The following is a 22,681-nucleotide window of genomic DNA, read 5'->3' on the forward strand; positions in this document are numbered from 1 at the left end:
TTCTCTAGAGACAGCTTTTATTAGACAAGGTCAGAGGTCAAGTTGACGATTTCGTAAGTACCAGTCTATGACTGCTTGTTTGTTTGTTGTTTGTTTTTTTTGACCGCAGTACATTCGGTCGCTACTTATCCCAATGATCAAATCTCAACCAAACATGACAGGGGGTTTAAGGGTCACATGATAGAGGTTATAGTGACTTCATCTGCCCCTTCCTAAAGGGGATTTTCCACCTTGGGCGAAATCCGTGTTAAGGTAGCTAATTGTGGCATTTTTCCAAGGCCGCTTCTAATACCAAAAGTAATAACACCACCAATGACAAGAGTATAATATTAATGTTATTACAAAACAATATCAAGACTAATAATATCCTCTCTCCCCAAGGGGATTTTTCCTCATTGGATAAACACTGTGTTAGCGTGTATAAATAGATTATCATAGCGTTTCGTGGGGCAAGCCGACCGGAAGTAAAAAATATTATAAACCACATACACATTTTCTTACCTTTTTAAACAGTTGGTAGTGCTGTATAACGCTAAGCTGAAAGAAATTTGGAGGAATCCCAACATCCTTGATGCTAGGTTCCCACTGTCGTGCGATCCGTTACGAACGCCACAATTGGCCATTCGTAGCTGATCATGGAATTTCTCTGAAAGCTGTTCCCACACTATCACGATGCGTGGCACGATTGAAATCGTGGTCTCACAGAGCGTGGTGTTTGTCTTGTCTAAGATCGATCCCGATCACCACGATTAGGAAGCACGATTAGATGCGATCTGTCGTGCTTTGTTACGATGCAATACGATCCGATACGATGATCCCGATTGACAATTGATCGTAGAAAAATTTTTGAACCGTTCAAAAATTTTCTACGATTAACACGATGGCCACGACTGACCTCAAGATCTGATAATATCTGATAGGATCACCACAAATAGTCCACGATTAAGACCACAATTTCAATCGTGCCGCGCATCGTGATAGTGGGAACCTAGCATGAGGCATTCTATGCTTATCGTGTCCACCACAGACTAACGGACCCGAGCCTAGATCTACCGTAATGTATATACCCCAGAGAGGACAATAGCATGACCCTTCATGGCACTGCCGTAGGGAGTGGGTGTATTAGTTCATAAAAAGAACAGCAAACAAATTGAAGAATTGATCAGAAAAAAAAACACCAAGGTGTCATTTAGCAAATTAACTGTAATAACCACAAAGCACTCACCTTCACAACATCAAGCTGGGCTTTCGGCGAAATGGGTAAGGGGGTAGACACATTCGGCCTGAAGATGTATGCTCCAGATGTCTGTATATTCTCGGCGTTACCTTTGCTTCCTTGGTACCTGGTAAATCACAAATTTAATCCAAACCTTGTTGAAGCTTCATCACAGAAATCAAAACAATGGCCTGGCAGATAAAACAGCTTGATGGAATCATGCAGCAAAGGTGATTGATGAAATAAGAAGGTTTTCAACCAAGCAAAGAGCATATGCAGAAAGACTCAAATATAGGAATTGCGTGTGTAGAAAGAAGCTAACCAATAGAAATTCTGAACAACTGGCAGAAACAGTCCAGAGTCCAAATTTTTCATTGAAGACAGCAATCCTGTGGTTCCATTAAAAGTCAGTTGCAGATGCTGAAAGAAGAAAAAAAAAACAATTCTCGTCATCAAATGAAGAACTAGAACGGCACTCGTTACAGTGCACACCTCCGCCAGGCTGAACACGTTAAGTTTGGTATCATACTGACTGGCTGGATCTGAATTCAGACCTGAACCAAAATCTAATCAATTTCTCCTTCTCACACACCAACATGTCCACCAAGTTTTGTCAGAACTCATCGACAACTTTTTGAGATATCATGCCATATCATTTTTAGCCCTATCTCTCAAAGGTGAAGAATCAGTTTAAAAAATTAAATAATTCTCATATTCAGATCTGGATTCGCATCTTCACCAAAATTGAATCAATTCTTCCTATTGGCACTCCCCACCTGTCCACCAAGTTTCGTGTAAATCCATACTTAACCTTTTGAGATATTGTGCTATATAGCATTTTGGTCCCATCTCTAAATGGTGAAGAATAACTAAAAATTCCAGGATCCGGATCTGCATCACCTGACCAAAAATTTGCATTGCTTTCCTTAGCCAGACACCTACACACAAATAATTTCAGAACGATTGCTTCAAAACTGTGGACAAAAATCGTGTGACAAACAGATAAACAAACAAACAGATGTTACAGACCAACATACTTTGCAAAATATCTTCACCAAGTAACAAAGACTGACAGACAGGGGTGAAAACATACCCTCCATTCACCTTCAGTGGCAGAGGTAATTAGGACCCAATGGGTATATATTCACTTTGAAGCCTGGTGTTGGCTTCGTGGTTAGGGTGGCTGGCTTGGGATCCTAGGGTCCTAAGTCCGAGCCCTGTTGGCTGCTGAATTAACACCAGGTGGGGTCGACTCACCCTGTCATCCTTCTGAGGTCGGCGAAATGAGTACCAGTGTACTGGTCCAGGTGTGTGCCCTGGTTAGAATAGGTACACTATATCCCTGTGTGTTGTAAGAGGCACGAACGGGTTGACGTCAGGAAGAGCATCTGGCCATAAAAAAACATTGCCTCAAAAAAGGAACCATGACCATTATGGGGCCCGTAAGGGTAACCCCTGCTCCAGCAGGGTAAAATGGCCTTAAAATGCGTGTGTGTGTGTGTGTGTGCGTGTGTGTGTGTGTGTGTGTGTGTGTGTGTGTGTGCGTGTGTGTGCGCACGCGTGTATGCGTATGTGTGTGTAGAGTATATATTAATTTTAATATAAACAGAACTACATTGATGGTAAGTATCTCAGATCAGTAAAACGATGTGAAGCTTTTCCGTGTTTCCAACTTCGCCAACTCGTAAACAAGACAAAAGAAAGGAGATATCGGCTGTCCACCGTCCGCCCAAGTTTTGATTCTAAATTCAAAAAATACTGCCAAGGAACTGTACTGCTTTAAAATTCCCTCTTTTGGTCTCTTTCGATAATTGGACACACCTACACAAAATGTGGAAGTGGGGTGAGGGAGCAGAGAAGGGAAACTTTAGCTCTGGGTATTAATTTTTGACACACATTTTCCACAATAAATTCAAAGAATGACAGATGAATTTTCTTTCCTGACAACCATCAACCTGCCTTCCACCCTTACTCTTGATAAGCGACTGAAGGTCATTGAACCGTTTGAGAAGCATACACAGAGTGCTGGCAAAATAGCGAAAGATCCCAAGGCCGGAAAAAAAAACAAACAAACTCAAAATTCGAACGTTTCAAAGAGAAAAGCAGAACTGTGACGTCTGAACAAATGTGTCCATTGACTGGAAAATAAAGATGAGAACAACAGGGAATTAAGACATCAATCGGCTCTGCTGGGGGTGGTTTCAAAATGCAAAGGCGAGGCAATTGAATGCTACTGGACCATTGTTGAAGGAAAAGGCCTTACAGTTTAGCACCGAATTGTACATCACAACATTTAAGGCTTCAATTGGATGCCTGGGATCCTTTTTGAGAAGATACAACATCGTGCCAAGGGAAAGCAAAAAGGAGTGGTGAGAGAGGGGATGCCAATGACTACCACGACTTAGGTTACCTCAACAGATAAGTCTCGGCTAACCTGGAATAAGTCCTTTTTGGCTGGGCTGCATGAGGAGACCACCATCCATTGGGACCATACTCTGTGCAGAGCGTTGGTGCTGCCTGAGCAGTCTCCTTGGATGTCGGACACAATCCTGCGTGGGTTGCCACTCCGACGCAGTACACCAGCACACTGGTACCTATTTTGCTGACCTCGGAAGGATGACAGGCAGAGTCAACCCCACCTGGTATCTTAATTCAACAGCCGAGTGGGATTTGAACTCAGGATTCTAGGATCCCAAGCCCACCACCCTAACCATTAAGCCAACACCAGGCATAGGAGACCACCCGTCTTTAAAGACCACATTTTTGGGTTCCCTCGAGTGGTCGTTTAAACCAGGCTTGACTACTTTCATCTGCATTTGAATCCACAACCTTGAGGATGCAAGTCCATTATCCTCACCGCAAGGCCACCAGTACACGTCCAATTGTAATGGAAGCGTGAGCAAGACGGTGATAAGGTGCGACGGACAAATAACATTGTAATTTCTCAAAATAACTTTCTCAATTTCCTCATGTCTCACGAAAAAAAACCCTCCTCAAACTGAAAGAAAAATGCAGACACTATTAAAAAAATCATATTTACTATTAAAACAAGTGAAATCCTTCAATACAGCGTGTGTGGTGAAGCAAATGAGTACACTAATGTTAAAATATGCAATTTATGCTTTTTCAGTTGAAAAACAATTAAAAAGCGTACTTAATATTTGAAATGTAAAAATCTTGTTATTATTGTGATAAGCACCTTTATATATAACAGAAGGAATGAAATCGTTGGATACAGCATGGCAGAGGGCCGCAAAAGAATGATAGCATAAGAAGAACTTAGCTTTCAGCATTCGGCGATCGGCGCAAAATGCGATGGTGGGCGGAAATGACATCTTTCGTTCGTTCGTACATGAGAGGGGCGAGTTTCTTGGTTTTTTTTCCCATAAAGCAATAAATTACATCGATTTTCACATATATAACACATTAGTTTCACAAATTTCCATTTAAATACTCAGGTATTTCCGTCAATTCTCGCTATTTCCGTCTAGGTTACGCACTGCCATCTACCGGATGGCCGTCATTGGCTGTTTTGAAGCACATGGGGGGGGGGGGGGACGACACCGGAGACGTGGTAGACACCGGGGAAATTTCAAACTTGGTGCAATTGTATTCAGCGCATACGCTGTAACTACAAAACCTCAGCATACAGGATGTGAAGCTCACCTCATTCTGAATAACGATCACTTCTTGATGCTGCACCCGCTGTGGTGGTGAGGGTCGGGCCACATTCCCTTTCTGGGACGTCACCGTGTAAGTGCTGAACCCCAGTGGTGGTGCGGAAGCTTGAAACACCAGCTCATTAACACTGGGCTTGTGGGATTTGCCATGATGATACAGGCCAAGGAAGAACTGGGGCATCACCTGTATTCATGATGGTTTTATTTTGAAAGTAAAAAGGTTAAGATTAATTTTCATTTGAAAATGTCACGTATATATTTAACGATTCGGTAATCGCATCCTAAACTTTGAATTAAACGTTTATCATAAACTGTGTGTCATACCTGTTTTTTTGTCAACTTCTCAACTCTAAACAGATGCATCTTGCGACAGAGATTAGTGATGAGAAATATTAAAAAATACATGAAGCACTAAAGGGCGCTTGTGATATCCACGTGGTGCGTAGATTGTGGTCGAAGACACTGCACCTGCGAATCAAGTGGTTTCCCTGCATGGTTTGCCACGGTGTAAGCTCTCCCTTGAACAGGAACTCGAACGTTCCACGCAATCTCACGACCCAGTGGATTGTACAGCATCACACGGAACTAGGGGTCAAAGGAAGAATGAATGAGATAACAGGACCATTAAACAAAGAGTGCAATAAAATTAGTGGAATCGCTTAAAGAGAAACTGAACCTCCACTTTCAACAGTCGATAACAGTCAATACTTTCAACAGGCAATGCTACAAATAACCAAAATAATAAACAGACAAATAAGGGAATTGTTTTTGGCTGAAAAATATTCAACATTTCACCATACTGCTTCGAGAGATGCACTCACGAGTCCAACCAAGTGACGCACCAAAAGTTTATTATCCCTCACTGGAAATGTCACTACATTGCAGCACAAATCCCAACACAAGTGTTGAACAGTTCTTTAGTACAAGTAAACGGTTTAACATTGCTTGGTAAAAAATATTTTTGATAAGAATTAATACTTTTAGTTACCTCTGCCACCAAAGGTGGATGAAGGTTATGTTTTCACCCGTCTGTCTGTTTGTTTGTCTGTCTGTGAGCAGGATATCTCAAAAAGATATGGACGGATTCGGCCAAAATTTGGCGAACAGGTTGGATGTGTGACAAGGACGAAATTATTAGAATTTGGTGAATATCGAGATCTGGATACTAGAAATTTTAAAGTGATTCTTTACCATAGAGAGATGGGGCCAAACACGATATATAGCACGATATCTCAAAAAGTGTGGACGGATTGGGACGAAACTTGGTGGATGAGTTGGGAAGGTGACAAGAACAAGCCGATTAGATTTTGGTTCAGGTCCGCATGCAGATCCGGCCGATCAGTTGGATACAAAACAAACTGTTCAACCTGGCGGAGGTATGCACTCTACTGGGTGTTGTTCTTAATTTGATATGGAATTAAACATTCTTACATATAAGATAAATACTATCAATAAAATTTAGTTCCACAGTCAGCCGCTGTAAGAGCTTCAGTCTCTTGAAACTTCTCAGTCTCATCATCAGCCAGAAACTCACATGCGTTGATCATAATTCCAAACTGGCCTCCAAAGAAAGCCAGTCACAGACTGGGAATCCTCAAACTAAGAACTACTCACAGCCTAAAAGGCCTTTGTCCGGAGCTAAATTGAGTATTGCTCTCTGCTATGGGCTGGTGCCCCAGCATCACATCTGTCTTTCCTGGATGTTGTGGAAGCTAAAGCTCTCAATATTATTGGCATTTTCCATAATGACGATGAAACACGAGACCTGTTGCTCTCACATCACAGACAGGTCGGTGACCTCTTTTTATATTTATTTACTGTTTCTCCTTCTGTCTTGCTCTCTCAGCTCTCAAGTCTTCCTCAGCAACTCCATATGACCCATGTTTTTCCAATAACCCCTCCTGATTAACTCTCAACATCCAGGATTACTGCTCCACTCCTTTGTTCTGCTCCACAACATCCAGGATTACTGCACAGCTCCACTCCTTTGTTCCTCCTTCGCCCTTTGTGTAATGGCTTTCAGTCATTGGAAGGCAGTTGTTGCACCCTTCACTCCAGCCAGAGCTTCAATAAAGTGGTACATAACCATCTCACATCATCCCCCAGCCTTACTCACAATCTTTTGTAGTCCCATTAACCCTATCTGATGCAACCCTTTTACCTGCACATAACTGTATTTACTCCTCTTCTTTCCTGTTCATTAATTCCCTTGTGTTTGGTCCAAATGTGGCCTTACTGGCCTGCTGCAATTACAATGCCTTTTAACCGTTTGTCACTTCGCTCTTCCATGAGCCAAGGTCTTGTATAAAAAAGTTTTTTGTTTGTTTGTTTGTTTTCAATACAAAGAAGCGTTTCTAAAAATATTAAAAAAAATTACTGTTGCAAAAGGAAAATTAGAGCAGTTTCATTTTCTCACTACTCTTTTACAAGCACCAAGTACGAAAATTTGTATCAGCGGTCCAAAAACTCATGCTGTGCCTGACACTTTCTATTGCTATTTTTATCCTGGTATTTGCTTAACAGTTAATGTTGCTGGCCTAAGATCTTAGGGTCTTGAGTTTGAGCCCCTGTCATTCCCCAGAAGATAATGGGGCACCGTTCAATAGCACCAGGTGGGTTGACTCAGCCTGTCGTCCTTTCGAAGTTGGCAAAATAAGTACTGGCTTACTGATAATGGGGCACTGCACCAGCGGCACAGCCGTGCTCCCAGCAATGATGACAATAGCAGCCAGAGGCTGCATTTGAAATAATAATAATAATGATAATTGCTTTTATGCTTCCTGGTGAAAATATAACATTAACGATGGACGTCATAAATCATATTAACCAAAAAGAAAAAATGTAATCAAATTTCCAATCATTTGAGCTGGTCTCGATATTGACAGTTTCATTAGATAACGGCATAATGCAGTATCTCATCTCCTATTTCACATCGTGTTAAAATGTAAATATATATATATATATATATATATATATATATATATATATATATATATATATATTTTAATCAAAGAAGAACTGATGAAAGAATTTGGGTTTGAGTTGAAGAAATTGTTTAAAATTTTGAACATTTGTGTACAACTTCATGCTGTTGATCAAGTACCATTCTTTGGTGGGGACGAGGTAAAGTCAGAATCACGTGACATGTCCAAGGACAATTGTTTGACTATCCGAGATTGGAGTCTCATGAGATTAGATATCCAGTCAGATAAAATCACCAAAATATCAGTTCTAGATTGCGTGTCAACAGTTCGGGTTTCAAAATGTGTACATTTGCTTGGCCTTCAAACGAACAGCTGATAAAAAAAGCTTACTCACTGCATTTTCAGATTAGATCATCTGGTTATGATCACAGAGTACTTATTGATCCTGTTGTACAAATAAAGGGCTCTTCTCTTGCTTTAGCAAAACAAAGTGGCAATAAACAATGTAGAAACTTTGGCAAAACAAAACAATACAACTCAAAAGCAGATAAGGCTTGTGAACTGCTGTGGGACACGTGGAGCGTTCGCGAGAGCCGAGAGGAGCTTCATATAAATATGAATATCCGGCCACTCTGTAGCCTCAGGCTTAAAATCATTCATTGTGTCATTTTATTTTGTTGATCAAATAAATATTTTAATTTTATTCCTTTTTTTTTCGTTTATTTACAAGGAAACTATGAAATTTAAAAAAAAAAAATCACTTGTATATAACCCAAAAATGTTTTCTTTTGAAAATTGAGCATTCACTGCAAATATTTTCACAGGTACTAATGTATATTATACCTGATGTCAAATGAAAGTCTATTTTGGCATTTCATTTGTGTGATAACTTAGAAGACAAACACACATTTTATTTTTGTGCTTTACTTGTAAAGTGACACGTTCACTCATTCGCTCACTCACTCTGATGTTAAAAGGGCAAGTTTTAGCAAAGAACCTTTTTCAATACAATAACTGACTGATGATACAATAACTACCGACTGGGGTGAAGAGTCACGAAAACAACAACAACAAATATTATTATTATTTAAAGCAACAAGGTAACATTTCCATAAACACACACATCAACATACACAATGAAAATTCTAATACAGCACGAGCTGAATTGTCTGAAAACAAGCATAAATTATTTCAAATCAAACTATTCACCAAATTATGCAGGAACTTTGCTCTGCGACCGAGGTAACGGCTGTTTTACCCAAGAAACTATGTGCTATGGCACCAGAACAATACACCCTAGTCAGCAATGAAACAAAGCAGGCATTGCTATCCATGCAAATAATGGCAACGTTAGTAAAATTGCAAAGGAAAAGCCAGAACGACAAATGAATTGCTGTTACTCACCTGTTTTTCTGATTCTGTGACAGAACAAAGGCTGATGTTAAGTAAAGGACAGATGGACAGCTTGTCTGTGTTGCCCGAAAGATTATATAATGCATTTTTGATCACCGTCTGCAAAATCACATTGCCACACTCTCTACCATCACCAGAACATCACAAGTTATCATAGTAAACCTTTGCCAATATTGCAAATCTGTAAGAACTTGTCACTCCCAATGCTACAAATCATCATGACATAGCAATCTGCCCCACCTCACCAATTAACATCACATCACACATAAAGACATTGCATTCATTTAAAAAAAAAAAACTTCACAAAAAGTCAAGCAATGCCAACCTCACAGGCGAGCCACCCTCGGGATAGCTGCCAAGCATAGTCATTCGCCACGTGTTGTTTCTCCGTCCCAGTGACGGCATCGTGGTGCTGAGCCACTGCCATAGCCTGTCCTGAGACACAAAATGTTTGGGAATGGAAACGTTCTGGCCAGTATTATATTGAAATCTGAGGCATTATTAAAATCTCGACCTGGGTCAAAGCAGAGTGTACCATGGCTCACTCATTCTCTCATTTTGTGGAGTAAGGTCAGCACATGTTGGCAAACTTTTATGGTCCATTACATAAGGGAGCCAAGCAAAGTAAGCTTTGGGAAATGTGTTCAACAATGATTTTAATGCACAGACATATTGGTGGATAATTTTCAAAGCTTTAAAAAAAGAAGATTTGTTTGAGTTGTCAACCAAAAGTGTCTTACTCAGCACTGTGCTCTCGGCCCGGCCGTATGGTCCTTTGTTGGCCTGCGTGCCTGCGAGGACTTCAAGCTGATTGCACACCTGCACTCGGTCACACACCGAACTAGTTAAACAAACATCATAATTTAAGGAACATTTTAGCACACAAGTAACTCACAATTGCTCTTTCATTCTCACTCATCTTCTCTCTTAAAATTGCAATTTTTAATTCTGTTATTGTTCTCATACGTCCCTCATCCTCACAACTCATTTTGCTTCCCTTCGAAGATGCTCATTATTTGTGCCTGGAAAAAACAGAAGTTACGTGCCTGCAGTAACGCGCTGCTTCGACGTACGTAGCGCTTCAATGCTGGCCGACTGGTAAAATAGCCAGTCCAGAAGCTGTGTGCACTGTCCGCATATGGAAAAAAATCATCGTACTTGACTGACCTGTACAAGAAAAGAACAACAAGATGTCGAACAATTGTTAGAAATACGCTGAGCAAGAGGTATCCGATTAGGAAATGTTAAGAAACCAAATATTTACGCAGCAGTGACTCGATACCAAATTCGTTCGGTTTGCAAAGCCTGATAAATAAAATGTCATTAATCAATATGGTGTGGTGACTGATTCTGTGACTGTTCCAGGAAAAACGGCAAAGTTTGCTCCACCATTTATGAACAGCGAAATAAAGAAGTTACAGCTTCATGTTTCACAAACTCATCAAAAGGTGATCTCACCAGGTAAGTTTAGCCTTGTTTAGATCCTGAAGATAACATGAAGGTGTCGAGTAAAACACGTTGACTTTACTCCCGTCCTTTTGCTGCAAACAGCCATGCAATCAGATTGGTCAAACAAACTTGGGAGGAAAACCGAAACAAATTGCTGCAAAGTACAATGTTGATACTTGTTATCCCGCAGAAAAAAAAGAGGTAAACTTTGAGGTATCATTTATCCGGGTTTTGCATGAACCACATGATGCAAACACCACATTACTTTCAAAAGCACATTCTTCTTCTTGAAATCAGTTTACTGTCTGGGGTTGTCGTATTGTTAATATTTCAACATCCTAAACGAAGTCACATGTTTAAACTGTGACAGCGTGGAAATAAAAAAATAAATAAAAAAAAAATCACAGTCATTTCCTCAAACTTTTAAAACATTAACTGAAACTTTCACAGCGTTAATAAGAGGGGTTTTGAAGACAATGTTTAAACAACTCTTAAATTTGTGCAAGTCCTGCACCATTAGTTACCCCACAAACGAAGCGCAAAGCGAGGTTTAGCAATCAGTTCACTCTGTCTGGCAGATGTCAGTCAATGATTGATCGCGGAACTACTTAGTTTAAATTGAATTTTATATTTTGAACACCGTCGACCACAAATCGGAACACGAATCGGAACACGAACCTGCGGCTTAGCAGTACTTTGGCTTTGAATTTGGAAAATTGTACAGAATCTCATCCCGCCCACACATGCACAGAGAGGAGTAAGATGATAATTTTACTCTGCCTGCCTGCCAATGTCAAACAACGTTAAAAATCATTCCAAACAGGAAACATGGTTTTTCGGGACGTCATAAGAGGCACAAACAACAGGCATGAATAACTGATTCAACGTGTTAAATAAGGTGGTGTAAAAGGCTGTGCATTGACGGCGGTAAACTTCTGAAAAGAAAAAGTTTTTAATTTTTCATTTTTTACAGCATTTAAAACCTTTATTATATATTGATCAATTGAACACTGCAGAACACAAATCGCCTTGTTGGCACTTTCAAAAACCTCCAGTTTAGCAGTACAGTACTTGAACAAAATATTGCACCATTTTACGAGATTCAGACAAAATGGCGGCTTGCAGAAAATACTGTATAGATCGTGCTATGAAATCCAAAGCAGGAGTTAAAAAGACCCTTCCCATGTCCTTTTTCTCAAGACTGTGTGTGTGTGATAAGGTTGTCCATTAACTCTCTGGTTATCCCCACGTGTTTTGGAAAAAAAACGTAGGGTGGGGGATGTTGTAATCGGCTCCATCTGACTGTCCATTTGTCATGCTCTCTCCTCCTAAAGGTTTGTGCAGAAATTGACCAAACTTGGTAGTTATGATCACCACATGGCATGATGGTGCAAGAGCAGCATCATTTTGGCCCCACCCTTTGGGGCAGGTTCAAAAGGTTGAATAGAGAAAAAATGGAATTGCGGGTACGTTTTTCGACATGAAATTGCATTATGCGATCAACATTGTGGGACTCATGAAATATGTAATGAATATTTTTTCATTTGATGCCAGGTTCTTGCCCAGGGGTGGAGAATTGGGGTCACAGCAGAAAAAAATTGAACTCTAAAATTTGATATTTAGTGGGGCGGCTCAGCCCAAATATTCAAAACAATTGTGCATTTTGTGATACAAGCACCAAATTTGGCAAAAATGTACATTAATATGTTGCGAACATTTTCAGATATTGGGCCACTTGAAATTCTCTCTTTATGTCCGCCATATTGGATTTCAAAATGTCCGCCACTTGAAATCCACATTTGCTATTATCTCTGGACGTAATGCAGCTATTGACTTGATTCTGGTATCTAAATGTATGTTTTTGGGGGCAAGGAATCCAATGGTACCATTTTCAACCAACACTGGAGACGGCAAACAGCAGACACACGTCATCATGATCAGACGTCAAGTGTACAGGCCTCATTTGTGAAAGATGTTCGCTCTCTCGTCGTTGTCATAGAGGAGATGAGCAACCCATTCGAGGAGGAGAGTCAGGATGTAGTCAAACTGGATACAAAAGAGATCGCAGATCCTGCTGATCTGGACACCATGATGAATGCCAAGAGGATTGGCAAAGAGCAGTTCGAGGCTTTCACCAGAGAGTGTCTGTTGGACAGAACAAAGGCAGTGGACGCACCCATTCCTCGTAACAAGCTGAAGGTGTTCAGCACTTCCACTCCAAGAAGCCAGAGCATAGGTCAGCAACAGCTCGCCTCCATCAAGAATGACCGTGAACTCTTCGCACGCCTGTACATTGGCTGCCAGACGAGGGATGGAAACCTTGAGGAGTTCTTTTGTCACGAGAATCAGGCATGTCCTCCTGCATTGTCCGATGGTGGAAGCCTCTGCACCGGTACCAAGAGTGATCTCCTCACATGCTTGGAAGAAGTCTCCGACGCAAAGACAGAGACTCCTGTCACGACCTGTATTGTGCTTGATGGAGCAGCCATCGTCCAGATGCTGAAGCCGGCTGCATCAAAGACCTTTGAAGAGTATACACAACAGATCTTCATCCCATATATGTCCACGAAGCTACAAACAGTGTCACGCCTGGATCTGGTCTGGGATACTTACCTTGGTGATTCACTGAAAGGTAGTACACGTGCAAAGCGGGGACAAGGTGTGCGGAGACGTGTGGTGGCTGCCACAGCCATACCAGGAAACTGGCAGAACTTCCTACGAGTGGACAGCAACAAGACTGAGCTGTTCAGGTTCCTCTCAGCAGCTCTCATGGAATGGTTTGACCAGGAGGACAAGCAACTCGTCATTACTGATGGAGAGGCAGTGCTCAGGAAGCCACTACTGCCAGATCTGACCTCACTCGCCCCATGTAACCATGAAGAAGCTGACAGTCGGATGTTGCTGCATGCATCTCACGCAGTCCAGCATGAACACCATGCAATACTCATCCGGACTGTAGACACCGATGTTGTGGTGCTGGCAGTGTCCCTGGCACAGGAGTTGCAACCAGAAGACAAACTGTGGCTGGCATTCGGAACAGGCCAGAGTTTCCGATACCTAGCAGCACACGAAAAAGCAGCTGGATTGGGAGAGAAGGCTCATGCACTGCCAATGTTCCACGCTCTAACTGGATGCGACACTGTGTCTAGTTTTCATAGACATGGCAAGAAGACTGTGTGGGCAGTCTGAACGGTACAGCCAGAACTCACTGAGGCGCTGCTACTGCTGTCCTCTGCACCTCGTGGCATACCAGACGACGCAATGCGCATCATCGAGAGGTTCGTGATCCTGTTGTATGATCGAACCAGCAAATGCACAGACATTGACAAGGGGACTGCACATGACGATGAGTCAACAACATACATGTACTACTTGTGGCAATGCTGAACTTCTTAAGATGACACTGTTTATGTACACGTATCTTCAGTACCGGTATATACCTAGCCTCAAATACTAGACCATGCAGCATGTCAGTATTATACGTAAGACATTTACAGAACTAAGACATTATTTTCAAAGTATTGTGTTGAATCCAATATTTGCCGAGATAATTTCCAAATAAAATTATATAACAGACTGTGATAGATAATATTAAGTTGAAAATGGTACCATTGGATTCCTTGCCCCCAAAAACATACATTTAGATACCAGAATCAAGTCAATAGCTGCATTATGTCCAGAGATAATAGGAAATGTAGATTTCAAGTGGCGGCCATTTTGAAATCCAATATGGCGGACAAAAGAGAGAATTTCAAGTGGCCCAATATCTGAAAATGTTCGCAACATATTAATGTACATTTGTGCCAAATTTGGTGCTTGTATCACAAAATGCACAACAGGTTTGCTATGCTGCTACACTAATTAGGTCATTCCTGGTTGAACTTTTTGCCATCTTTCAACTTTGATTTGGGTGAAAAGCGTGGGGATTTGCGATGGCGCACCATCGAATTAGCTCTCGTATCAATTTCAAATTATCTCGATAAATAGCTGCAGGAACTTTGTGAACAACAACAACAACAACAACAACAACAACAACAACAACAACAATCAGTCATGTACCTTTTCGTTGACATGCTTGATCAGTTTGTCCATGTTTTTGAACCAAACGTTGGCGTTTTCATATTGGAAGTCGGATCCCATTGTCATGATTATGTGGTTTGTTTTGTAATACTTTGACTGCAATAAAAAAGAGCACACGGCAATACATGATTATAATATAATGAAATAAACTCCAACTAAAATTCCACAAAAAAAATTGCTTTTCAAAAATTTAAATAGCGTCAAGTTTTGTGGAGGAGCTAAATTACAGAACGGACCACGACATAATCGAAAGAAAAGAACATTGGAGATGGGGGAGGTGGGGAGGAGTTTTCAACAACAACCAACATAATCAATTTTCAAAAATCACAGAAAGAAAACCTACAACATCACTCTATAGAGGGCATACCTCCGCCAGGCTGAACAGTTTATGTTTTGTATCCCACCGATAGGCTGGATATCGATACGGACCATAACGTAAATCTAAACGCCTTGTTCTTGTCAACTACACGACTCATCCATCTAGTTTTGTCATTACCCATCCACAATTTTTTGAGATATTGTGCTCTGTGCCATTTTTGGCCCTCTCAATTGTGAAGAATCACTTTAAAAATTCCAGTGTCCGGATTTGGATCCTCACCAAAAACGAACCAATTCGTCCTCGTCACATACTCAACCAGTCCACCAAGCTCACCTGTGAGCTGTCATCCTGGTGACAGCTATAAAATGCCATCCTGGTGTTTCGCATATGGAGCGAGGCATCAATGTGTATCCCGTCCCTCGTCTGGACGATAAAGTGAAGGACCCGTCTGTCAGCACTGATTGATGGTAAACATTGAAGACCCTGCGCTATCTTTCATAACGAGTAGAGTTTTCACCAACACCATGAACAAGTTACAAATTTCTGCATCTTCAGTCATTGGTCAGGCCTGGCCAGCCGGTTCGTGAAAGATTTGGGCCAAACACGTTATCTGGCCGACTCCATAAGAAAGTGGAAATGATTCTGGTAATTAAAATAATAGTTGTGATAGTAATAGTAGTAGCAATAGTAGTTGGAGAAAAGGGTACAGTAGTGTGGCTAAGACCCAAGCATGAGGAACCAAATGGCAACCTGTGTTTAGTTTCCTCGTTTCTTGTGTGATAATGTTCTGGTTTCAGCATCATTTTGTGGGGTTTGCAAGGTGATAATCTGGTACTCTATGAATCGGAAATCGCCCCCAAAAAGGAGAGAGTTTGAGTACACTAGGTACACAGGCCTGCAGATATCTTCCACAAACGATTCTCACTATTAAGCCTGAAAGTTAGCCCTTGAACATCATAAGCTGAGAAATTGAAAATGGCATGAAGAAAAAAAGAAAATCCCCCAACCTGCTTCTTCGCCGTCTCTAAGAAGAGAGACACAAACTTTTCTTTGTTGTATTCGCGGCTGTTTTTGTCATCTACGATGGGCTCATCAGCACACAGCTGGTCCCAGCAGAAGCCATCGGGTGGATTGTAGCCATTGGGCAGAACTCCTGTAGGAAGTGAAACAAGCATTAAACACATCACAGTTAATCCATGATTATTTACAAAATTTAATCATGATAAGACTGTTATAGATGCACACAAACGTTTAAAGGTTGCAATATTAATAAAGTCTGGCATTTCATGGGGCCACTGTTGCAGTTAAGGTTCAGGAAGAGCCCTAATGAGGCAAAGTGGTAAGCTCAACACACAGCCACACTTCCCGAATTAAGACCTACAACCGTGCTTGTTGAATTTGTTTAACCAACCATACCGGTGAAAAGATCAGCTGATGGAGGATTCAAGTTGGCACTCCCTCTCCACACACCCTCCATGTTCTTTTCCTTCTGACGTTTCTCCTTGTCCTGGTAATCCAACCTCCCAAAGAAAAATCCATCAAATCCCATCTAAAAGGAAGGAAATGACAAAGGTGAGCAAATTTCTTTCTTGCGATTATCTTCCGGTTTTATCAAAATATTTTATGCATGAAGTGGTTCTGGGATGGGAGGTTTGGGGGAGGGAGGTGGGAGTCAGAGATCAGATCATGTACCATGGTCTATACAGAGTACCTGTTATACCAAAGCAGTTTATTTGGCTCAGGTTACAATCCTGGTCGGGTTGCCGCTCCGACACAGGAAGTCAGAGCAGAAATTTGTTCAGAGCGCCGGCAGATGGAACGCCCAGTCGGTACCGACCTTACCTCTGATAACTTCCTCCATACTAATGATATCATATTACTTTTGAAAATTGGATGGAGTTCATGTATAGTTAGCAGATTTAGATTTAGTCAAGATAGCCCCATATTTTCAACATGCCATGGACATCGAAAGAAAAATCGTTTTCAGTCGAATTCTACCTGAGAATGAAATCCTTGAAGAAGACTGAAATCAAGTTCAGGGGCAGATGCTTAAAAAGACAAGGTCTACCGAGGAAAGGCTGCAATCCATAGAATATAGATGATCTCAAAACAGCGATAATTGACAAAAATCCGTAAAATCATTGCAGCCGAATGAATGTTCTGAGTGATAAACAATTTTTCCTGTCGATTCCGTCGAATGCAAGTGTGCCTGCGGCATAGAGGCCAACGTGTGGAGCATGTGGTCTTACCTCGATCATATAAACACCAATACAGATATCCATCTGAAACTTTCCGTAGTGATCATGCATCATGTGAAGCAAATGTGTCCCAAAGAACGTGTCATTTTAAATAAAAAAATAAAGAAGGTTGATTGAATTGCATGGCTACTGTCCTTATTTGTGGTCGCCCTTCACAATGCACATTTTAAAGCTGAAGTATATTATATCGAGCCATTAGGACAACTCTTAACCTGGGCGAACAGAGAGGCTTGTTCACGAGAGTGCCCAAATGGGTCAATGTGCCATGCCACCAGGGGCCGTGCGCCAATTCCAAAGGTGTCATTCAGGAACCGCAGGCCAAGTGTCATTTGATCAATTATATCGATGTACGTCGGAGTTGCTTCGTCGTTCATGCACCAACCACCATTAATGAACTCCAGCTGCCCTGCACACGGCATGGAACAATACATCACTTCCTTTTATTCTTCAGCTTGAGCAACAACAAAAAATAAACAAAAAACCAAATTGTGCAAAACATGGAACAAACCTCGATGTGTTCATGCACTACTTCGATATTTTCCTTCAAACCGTCTCATTCGATCATTTAAAGCCACGAGAGATTTATCGAGGATAATATTCGCACAATCTCACCAGATTCTATGAGACTCCGGACTACTGCTTGCGTTTTCGCAGTCTGTTGCTCCCACCACTTGGCGAAAAAGGCAATTTCCACGTAGATAAATCGCCGGGTCTTGTCCGCAACCAGGCTGTCCACGACAGAGTCCAAAATGTACTGCACACCAGCATGCTGGATTGTGTTGTTCCCTATAAAAGAGAGAAACGATGTGTGGTGACGATAACAATCAGCAAAGTTGTCCAGAATGCCACTTCCGCAAAATAGTTGAAACTGCAAAATATATATATATATATATATATATATATATATATATATATATATATATATATATATATATATATATATATATATATATTTATATATATTTTTTTTTTTTAATGAACATCAACATACCTCCAAAGTAGTACTGATCCACTGTTTTTAACCAGCCGACATCATCGTGAGTGTGAGGAACCAGATGGACATTGAGCATACCAGGTTCTGACTTGGCGCAGGCCTGTAGTGCAGCAATAGAGTCGGGTTAAAAGCAAAAATTCAGCCACTTGAACCATTCCTAACACATCAAGCACGGCAACCCTCAAAGACTTCCTCAGGTTCCCCCTCAATAGAATACAGCAGCTATTCACGACATGAAAACTGGAACACACTGACCTACTCTTTTCAAAAGGTGCATACGATCTTAACACAAGCAGATTGGACGGGTAGCTTAACACTCCTTCCAAAGGATGGCACACTTCTTACGGCAAGACCTTTGACTGTGAAGCACACAATGTTGACAATTTAACCATTCATTCATTTCATGTGCAGCATGTGGCTGCTAGTTGCATCATTGCTGGGACTGCTGCTGTGCTGGAATCCTAGGCTCCTGAGTTCAAGCCCCGTTGGGCCACTGAATTAATACACCAGGAGGTTGACTCAGCCTGTCATCCTTCCGAGGTCGGCAACATCAGTGCCAGTGCACTGGTCAGGGGGACACTGCATCAGCGGCATAGCCGCGTCCCAACCAATGATGCAACCAGCAGCCACAGGCTGCAATCGATAGAGAGAGAGATAGCCTGGAATTAAATTGCATTAAATCAGACTTTTCCACCTTTATTTACACATCGTAACCCACAACTTCAAAGTGAAAAACAAATTCTACAAATTTCAGAAAATTAATTAAAAATACAAAACTAGAATATGTTCGTTGGATAAGTGCCCACCCCCCCTGAGTTAATACTTGGTGGAAGCACCTTTGACAGCAATTACAGCTGTGAGTCTGTTGGGATAGGTCTCTACCAACTTTGTACACCTTGATTGGGTGATATTTTCCCATTCTTCTGTACAAAACTGTTCAAGCTCAGTCAAGTTGTGTGGGGAGCGTTGATGGACGGCAATCTTCAAGTCGTGCCACAGATTTTTGATTGGATTGAGGTCGGGGCTCTGACTGGGCCACTCAAGGACTTTTATCTTTTTGTTCTTTTGCCACTCCAGTGTAGCTTTGGGTCGTTGCCATGCTGAAAGGTGAACTTCCCTCCAAATTTCAGCTTTCTTGCAGAGGGCAGCAGGTTTTCCTCCAGGATTTTTCTGTATTTTGCTCCATCCATTTTCCCTTCTATCCTGACAAGTGCCCCAGTCCCTACTGATGAGAACACGGTTTCAGAATCTCTGGAGTGGTTTTTTTGCATATCTTAATTGGGACTCAAGGTGGGCTTTTTAATTTTGAGTAATGGCATCCTTCTTGCCACCCTACCTTACAGCCAGACTTGTGGAGTGCTTCAGATATTGTTGTCACATGCACACAGTGACAAGTCTTTGCCATAAAGACATGTTGCTCTTTCAAAGTTGTCATTGGCCTCTTGGTGGCCTGATCAGTCTCCTCCTTGCTTGGTCACCCAGTTTGGAGGGATGGCCTGATCTTGGCAGGGTCTTGGTGGTACCATACGCCTTCCACTTCTTAATGATTGTCTTAACTGCGCTCCAAGGGATATTCAAGGCCTTTGAAATATTTTTATACCCATCCCCTGATTTGTGCCTTTCCACAATTTAACTATGAGCACCAAGGAGCTTTCAAAAGACCTGCGAGATGAGTCTTTGCTGTGAAATGCACCACCCAGCAGAGGAAACCCACAGGAATAGCTGATTTTATTCTGAAACTCAAAGGCACTCGGTAGAGCGCATACCTCCGCCCCATAATGCTTGATCCACGAGAACATGTCTGGCCCAATACATTTTTGAGATATCGTGCTATATATCGTTTTTGGCCCTATCTCTCAATGGTGAAGAATCACTTTAAAAATTCCAGTCGTCAGATCCAGATCGAGATCTTCACCAAAATCTAATCAGTTCGTCTTTGTCACACACCGAGGCTGTCCACAAAATTTAATCCGGATCCATGCACAACTTTTTGACATATCCTGTACACAGACAAACAAACAAACAAACAAACAAGCACTCATAGACTGGTACTTACGAAATCGTCAACTTGACCTCTGACCTTGTCTAATAAAAGCTGTCTCTCGAGAAGGTAGCGACGCAAACCAGAAGTTTCTACGTTGATTCTGTACCAAACCATCAAAAATCGAATATTTTGGATGTTTGACCTCACTGTGACCTTGACCTTTGACCGATTTTGACCAAAATCTAATCAGCGCTAGCCATCACCCTCCTGAATCACGTGGTGTAATTTGACATTGGTAGCTTCTTCCATTCTCGAGTTATTGTGCCTACAAACAAACACACAAACACACAAACAAACACACAAACAAACAGAAACGAAAGTCATCAATATACTTACGAAATCTAAAGATTACTTAAGTAACAAAGACAGACAGAAATGGATGAAAATATAACTTCCTTCACCTTCGGTGGCAGAGGTAATCATCAAAATCACTACAATGTGACACAGGTGGAGGCCAATTAACTTGGTGTGTGATTTTGAAGGTGATTGGTTACACCTGAGCTAATTTACAATTGCTGTTATAAAGGGGGTTTACACTTATCCAACCGAGATATTCTAGGTTTGTATTTTTAATTAATTTTCCGAAATTTGTAGAATCTGTTTTTCACTTTGAAGTTGTGGGTTACGATGTGTAAATAAAGGTGGAAAAAGTCTGATTTAATGCGATTTAATTCCAGATTATAAGGCAACAAAAGGTGAAAATTTGAAAGGAAGTGTAGAGTTTCTTGTGGCACTGTAGCTTCGGAACCGTCTGCTGCATAACAAGCAAACCAGAACTCGGAATAAAATATGCTTATAAAATTCTGAAAACAACGATTCAGAGAAACGTCAAGGAATAAAAAATGGTGGTTTATGCAATTTTTACACTTATTATTACTGCGGTAGATTAATGCATCATCAGCTGATAGGAGAAGACCAAAAACTTCACGACACTAAGAACTAGAATGGCACTCGGTAGAGCGCATACCTCCGCCAGGTTGAACAGTTTACGTTTTCTATCCCACTGATAGGTCAGATCTGGATTCGCACCTGAACCAAAATCAAATCAGGTCATTCGTGTCACTGAACCAACTCATCCACGGAGTCTTGTCATAACTTGTCCACAACTTTTTAAAATATCGTGAGATATATCGTTTTTGGACTCATTCGTTAATGGTGAAGAATCACTTTAAAAAAAATTTTGAACACTCGTATTCGGATCCAGATCTTCACCTAAATCTGATCAATTCGTCCTTGTCATGCACCCAATTCATCACCCTGGTTTAGTCATAACTTGTCCACAACTTTTTAAAATATCGTGCGATATATCGTTTTTGGCCTCATTCGTTAATGGTGAAGAATCACTTTAAAAAAAATTTTGAACACTCGTATTCGGATCCAGATCTTCACCTAAATCTGATCAATTCGTCCTTGTCATGCACCCAATTCATCACCCTGGTTTAGTCATAACTTGTCCACAACTTTTTAAAATATCGTGCGATATATCGTTTTTGGCCTCATTCGTTAATGGTGAAGAATCACTTTAAAAAAAATTTTGAACACTCGTATTCGGATCCAGATCTTCACCTAAATCTGATCAATTCGTCCTTGTCATGCACCCAATTCAACACCCTGGTTTAGTCATAACTTGTCCACAAGTTTTTGAGATATCGTGTGATATATTGTTTTTGGTACCACGAGCATTTCTGAGTGGTGAAAAATCAATTTAAATTTTTTTTAAAGTTCTCATATCCGGATCTGGATCGTCCCCAAAATCTAATCATTTCGTCCTTGTCACACAACCAACTCATCACTCTAGTTTCGTCATAACTTGTCCACAACTTTTTGAGATACCGTACTATATATTGTTTTTGGTACCACGAGAGTCGCTGAATGGTGAAAAATCACTTTAAAAAATTTTAAAGTTTTCATATCCGGATATAGATCGTCCCCAAAATCTAATCATTTCGTCCTTGTTACACAACCAACTCATCACTCTAGTTTAGTCATAACTCGTCCACAACTTTTTGAAATATCGTACTATTTTTTGTTTTTGGTACCACGAGCATCGCTGAATGGTGAAAAATCACCTTAAAAAATTTAAAAGTTTTCATATCCGGATATAGATCGTCCCCAAAATCTAATCATTTCGTCCTTGTTACACAACCAACTCATCACTCTAGTTTAGTCATAACTCGTCCACAACTTTTTGAAATATCGTACTATTTTTTGTTTTTGGTACCACGAGTATCGCTGAATGGTAAAAAATCACTTTAAAAATTTTAAAAGTTTTCATATCCGGATATAGATCGTCCCCAAAATCTA

At 41.0% G+C, this 22,681-nt stretch overlaps 1 protein-coding gene across 1 annotated transcript in view; it reads right to left on the reverse strand.

The window, feature by feature from the left end:
- Nucleotides 1-22,681, reverse strand: part of MAN2B1 (mannosidase alpha class 2B member 1) — a 44,888-nt gene that overhangs the window by 21,186 nt on the left and 1,021 nt on the right. Inside the window, exons 2-16 of the mRNA XM_085846014.1 lie at nucleotides 18,331-18,433; nucleotides 17,952-18,125; nucleotides 17,552-17,745; nucleotides 16,498-16,630; nucleotides 16,089-16,234; nucleotides 14,742-14,858; nucleotides 10,692-10,774; nucleotides 10,280-10,400; nucleotides 9,974-10,052; nucleotides 9,559-9,668; nucleotides 9,225-9,332; nucleotides 5,365-5,481; nucleotides 4,883-5,080; nucleotides 1,539-1,636; nucleotides 1,226-1,343 (exon numbers count right to left, since the gene is read on the reverse strand). Of these exons, the coding sequence (XP_085702140.1) occupies nucleotides 1,226-1,343; nucleotides 1,539-1,636; nucleotides 4,883-5,080; nucleotides 5,365-5,481; nucleotides 9,225-9,332; nucleotides 9,559-9,668; nucleotides 9,974-10,052; nucleotides 10,280-10,400; nucleotides 10,692-10,774; nucleotides 14,742-14,858; nucleotides 16,089-16,234; nucleotides 16,498-16,630; nucleotides 17,552-17,745; nucleotides 17,952-18,125; nucleotides 18,331-18,433 (1,899 nt within the window). The remainder of the gene's footprint in view (nucleotides 1-1,225; nucleotides 1,344-1,538; nucleotides 1,637-4,882; nucleotides 5,081-5,364; nucleotides 5,482-9,224; nucleotides 9,333-9,558; nucleotides 9,669-9,973; nucleotides 10,053-10,279; nucleotides 10,401-10,691; nucleotides 10,775-14,741; nucleotides 14,859-16,088; nucleotides 16,235-16,497; nucleotides 16,631-17,551; nucleotides 17,746-17,951; nucleotides 18,126-18,330; nucleotides 18,434-22,681) is intronic.

This window comes from Eptatretus burgeri, chromosome 11, assembly GCF_056783735.1.
Source record: "Eptatretus burgeri isolate ZD-2024b chromosome 11, Ebu_testis_v1, whole genome shotgun sequence".
Lineage (NCBI taxonomy): Eukaryota > Metazoa > Chordata > Myxini > Myxiniformes > Myxinidae > Eptatretus > Eptatretus burgeri.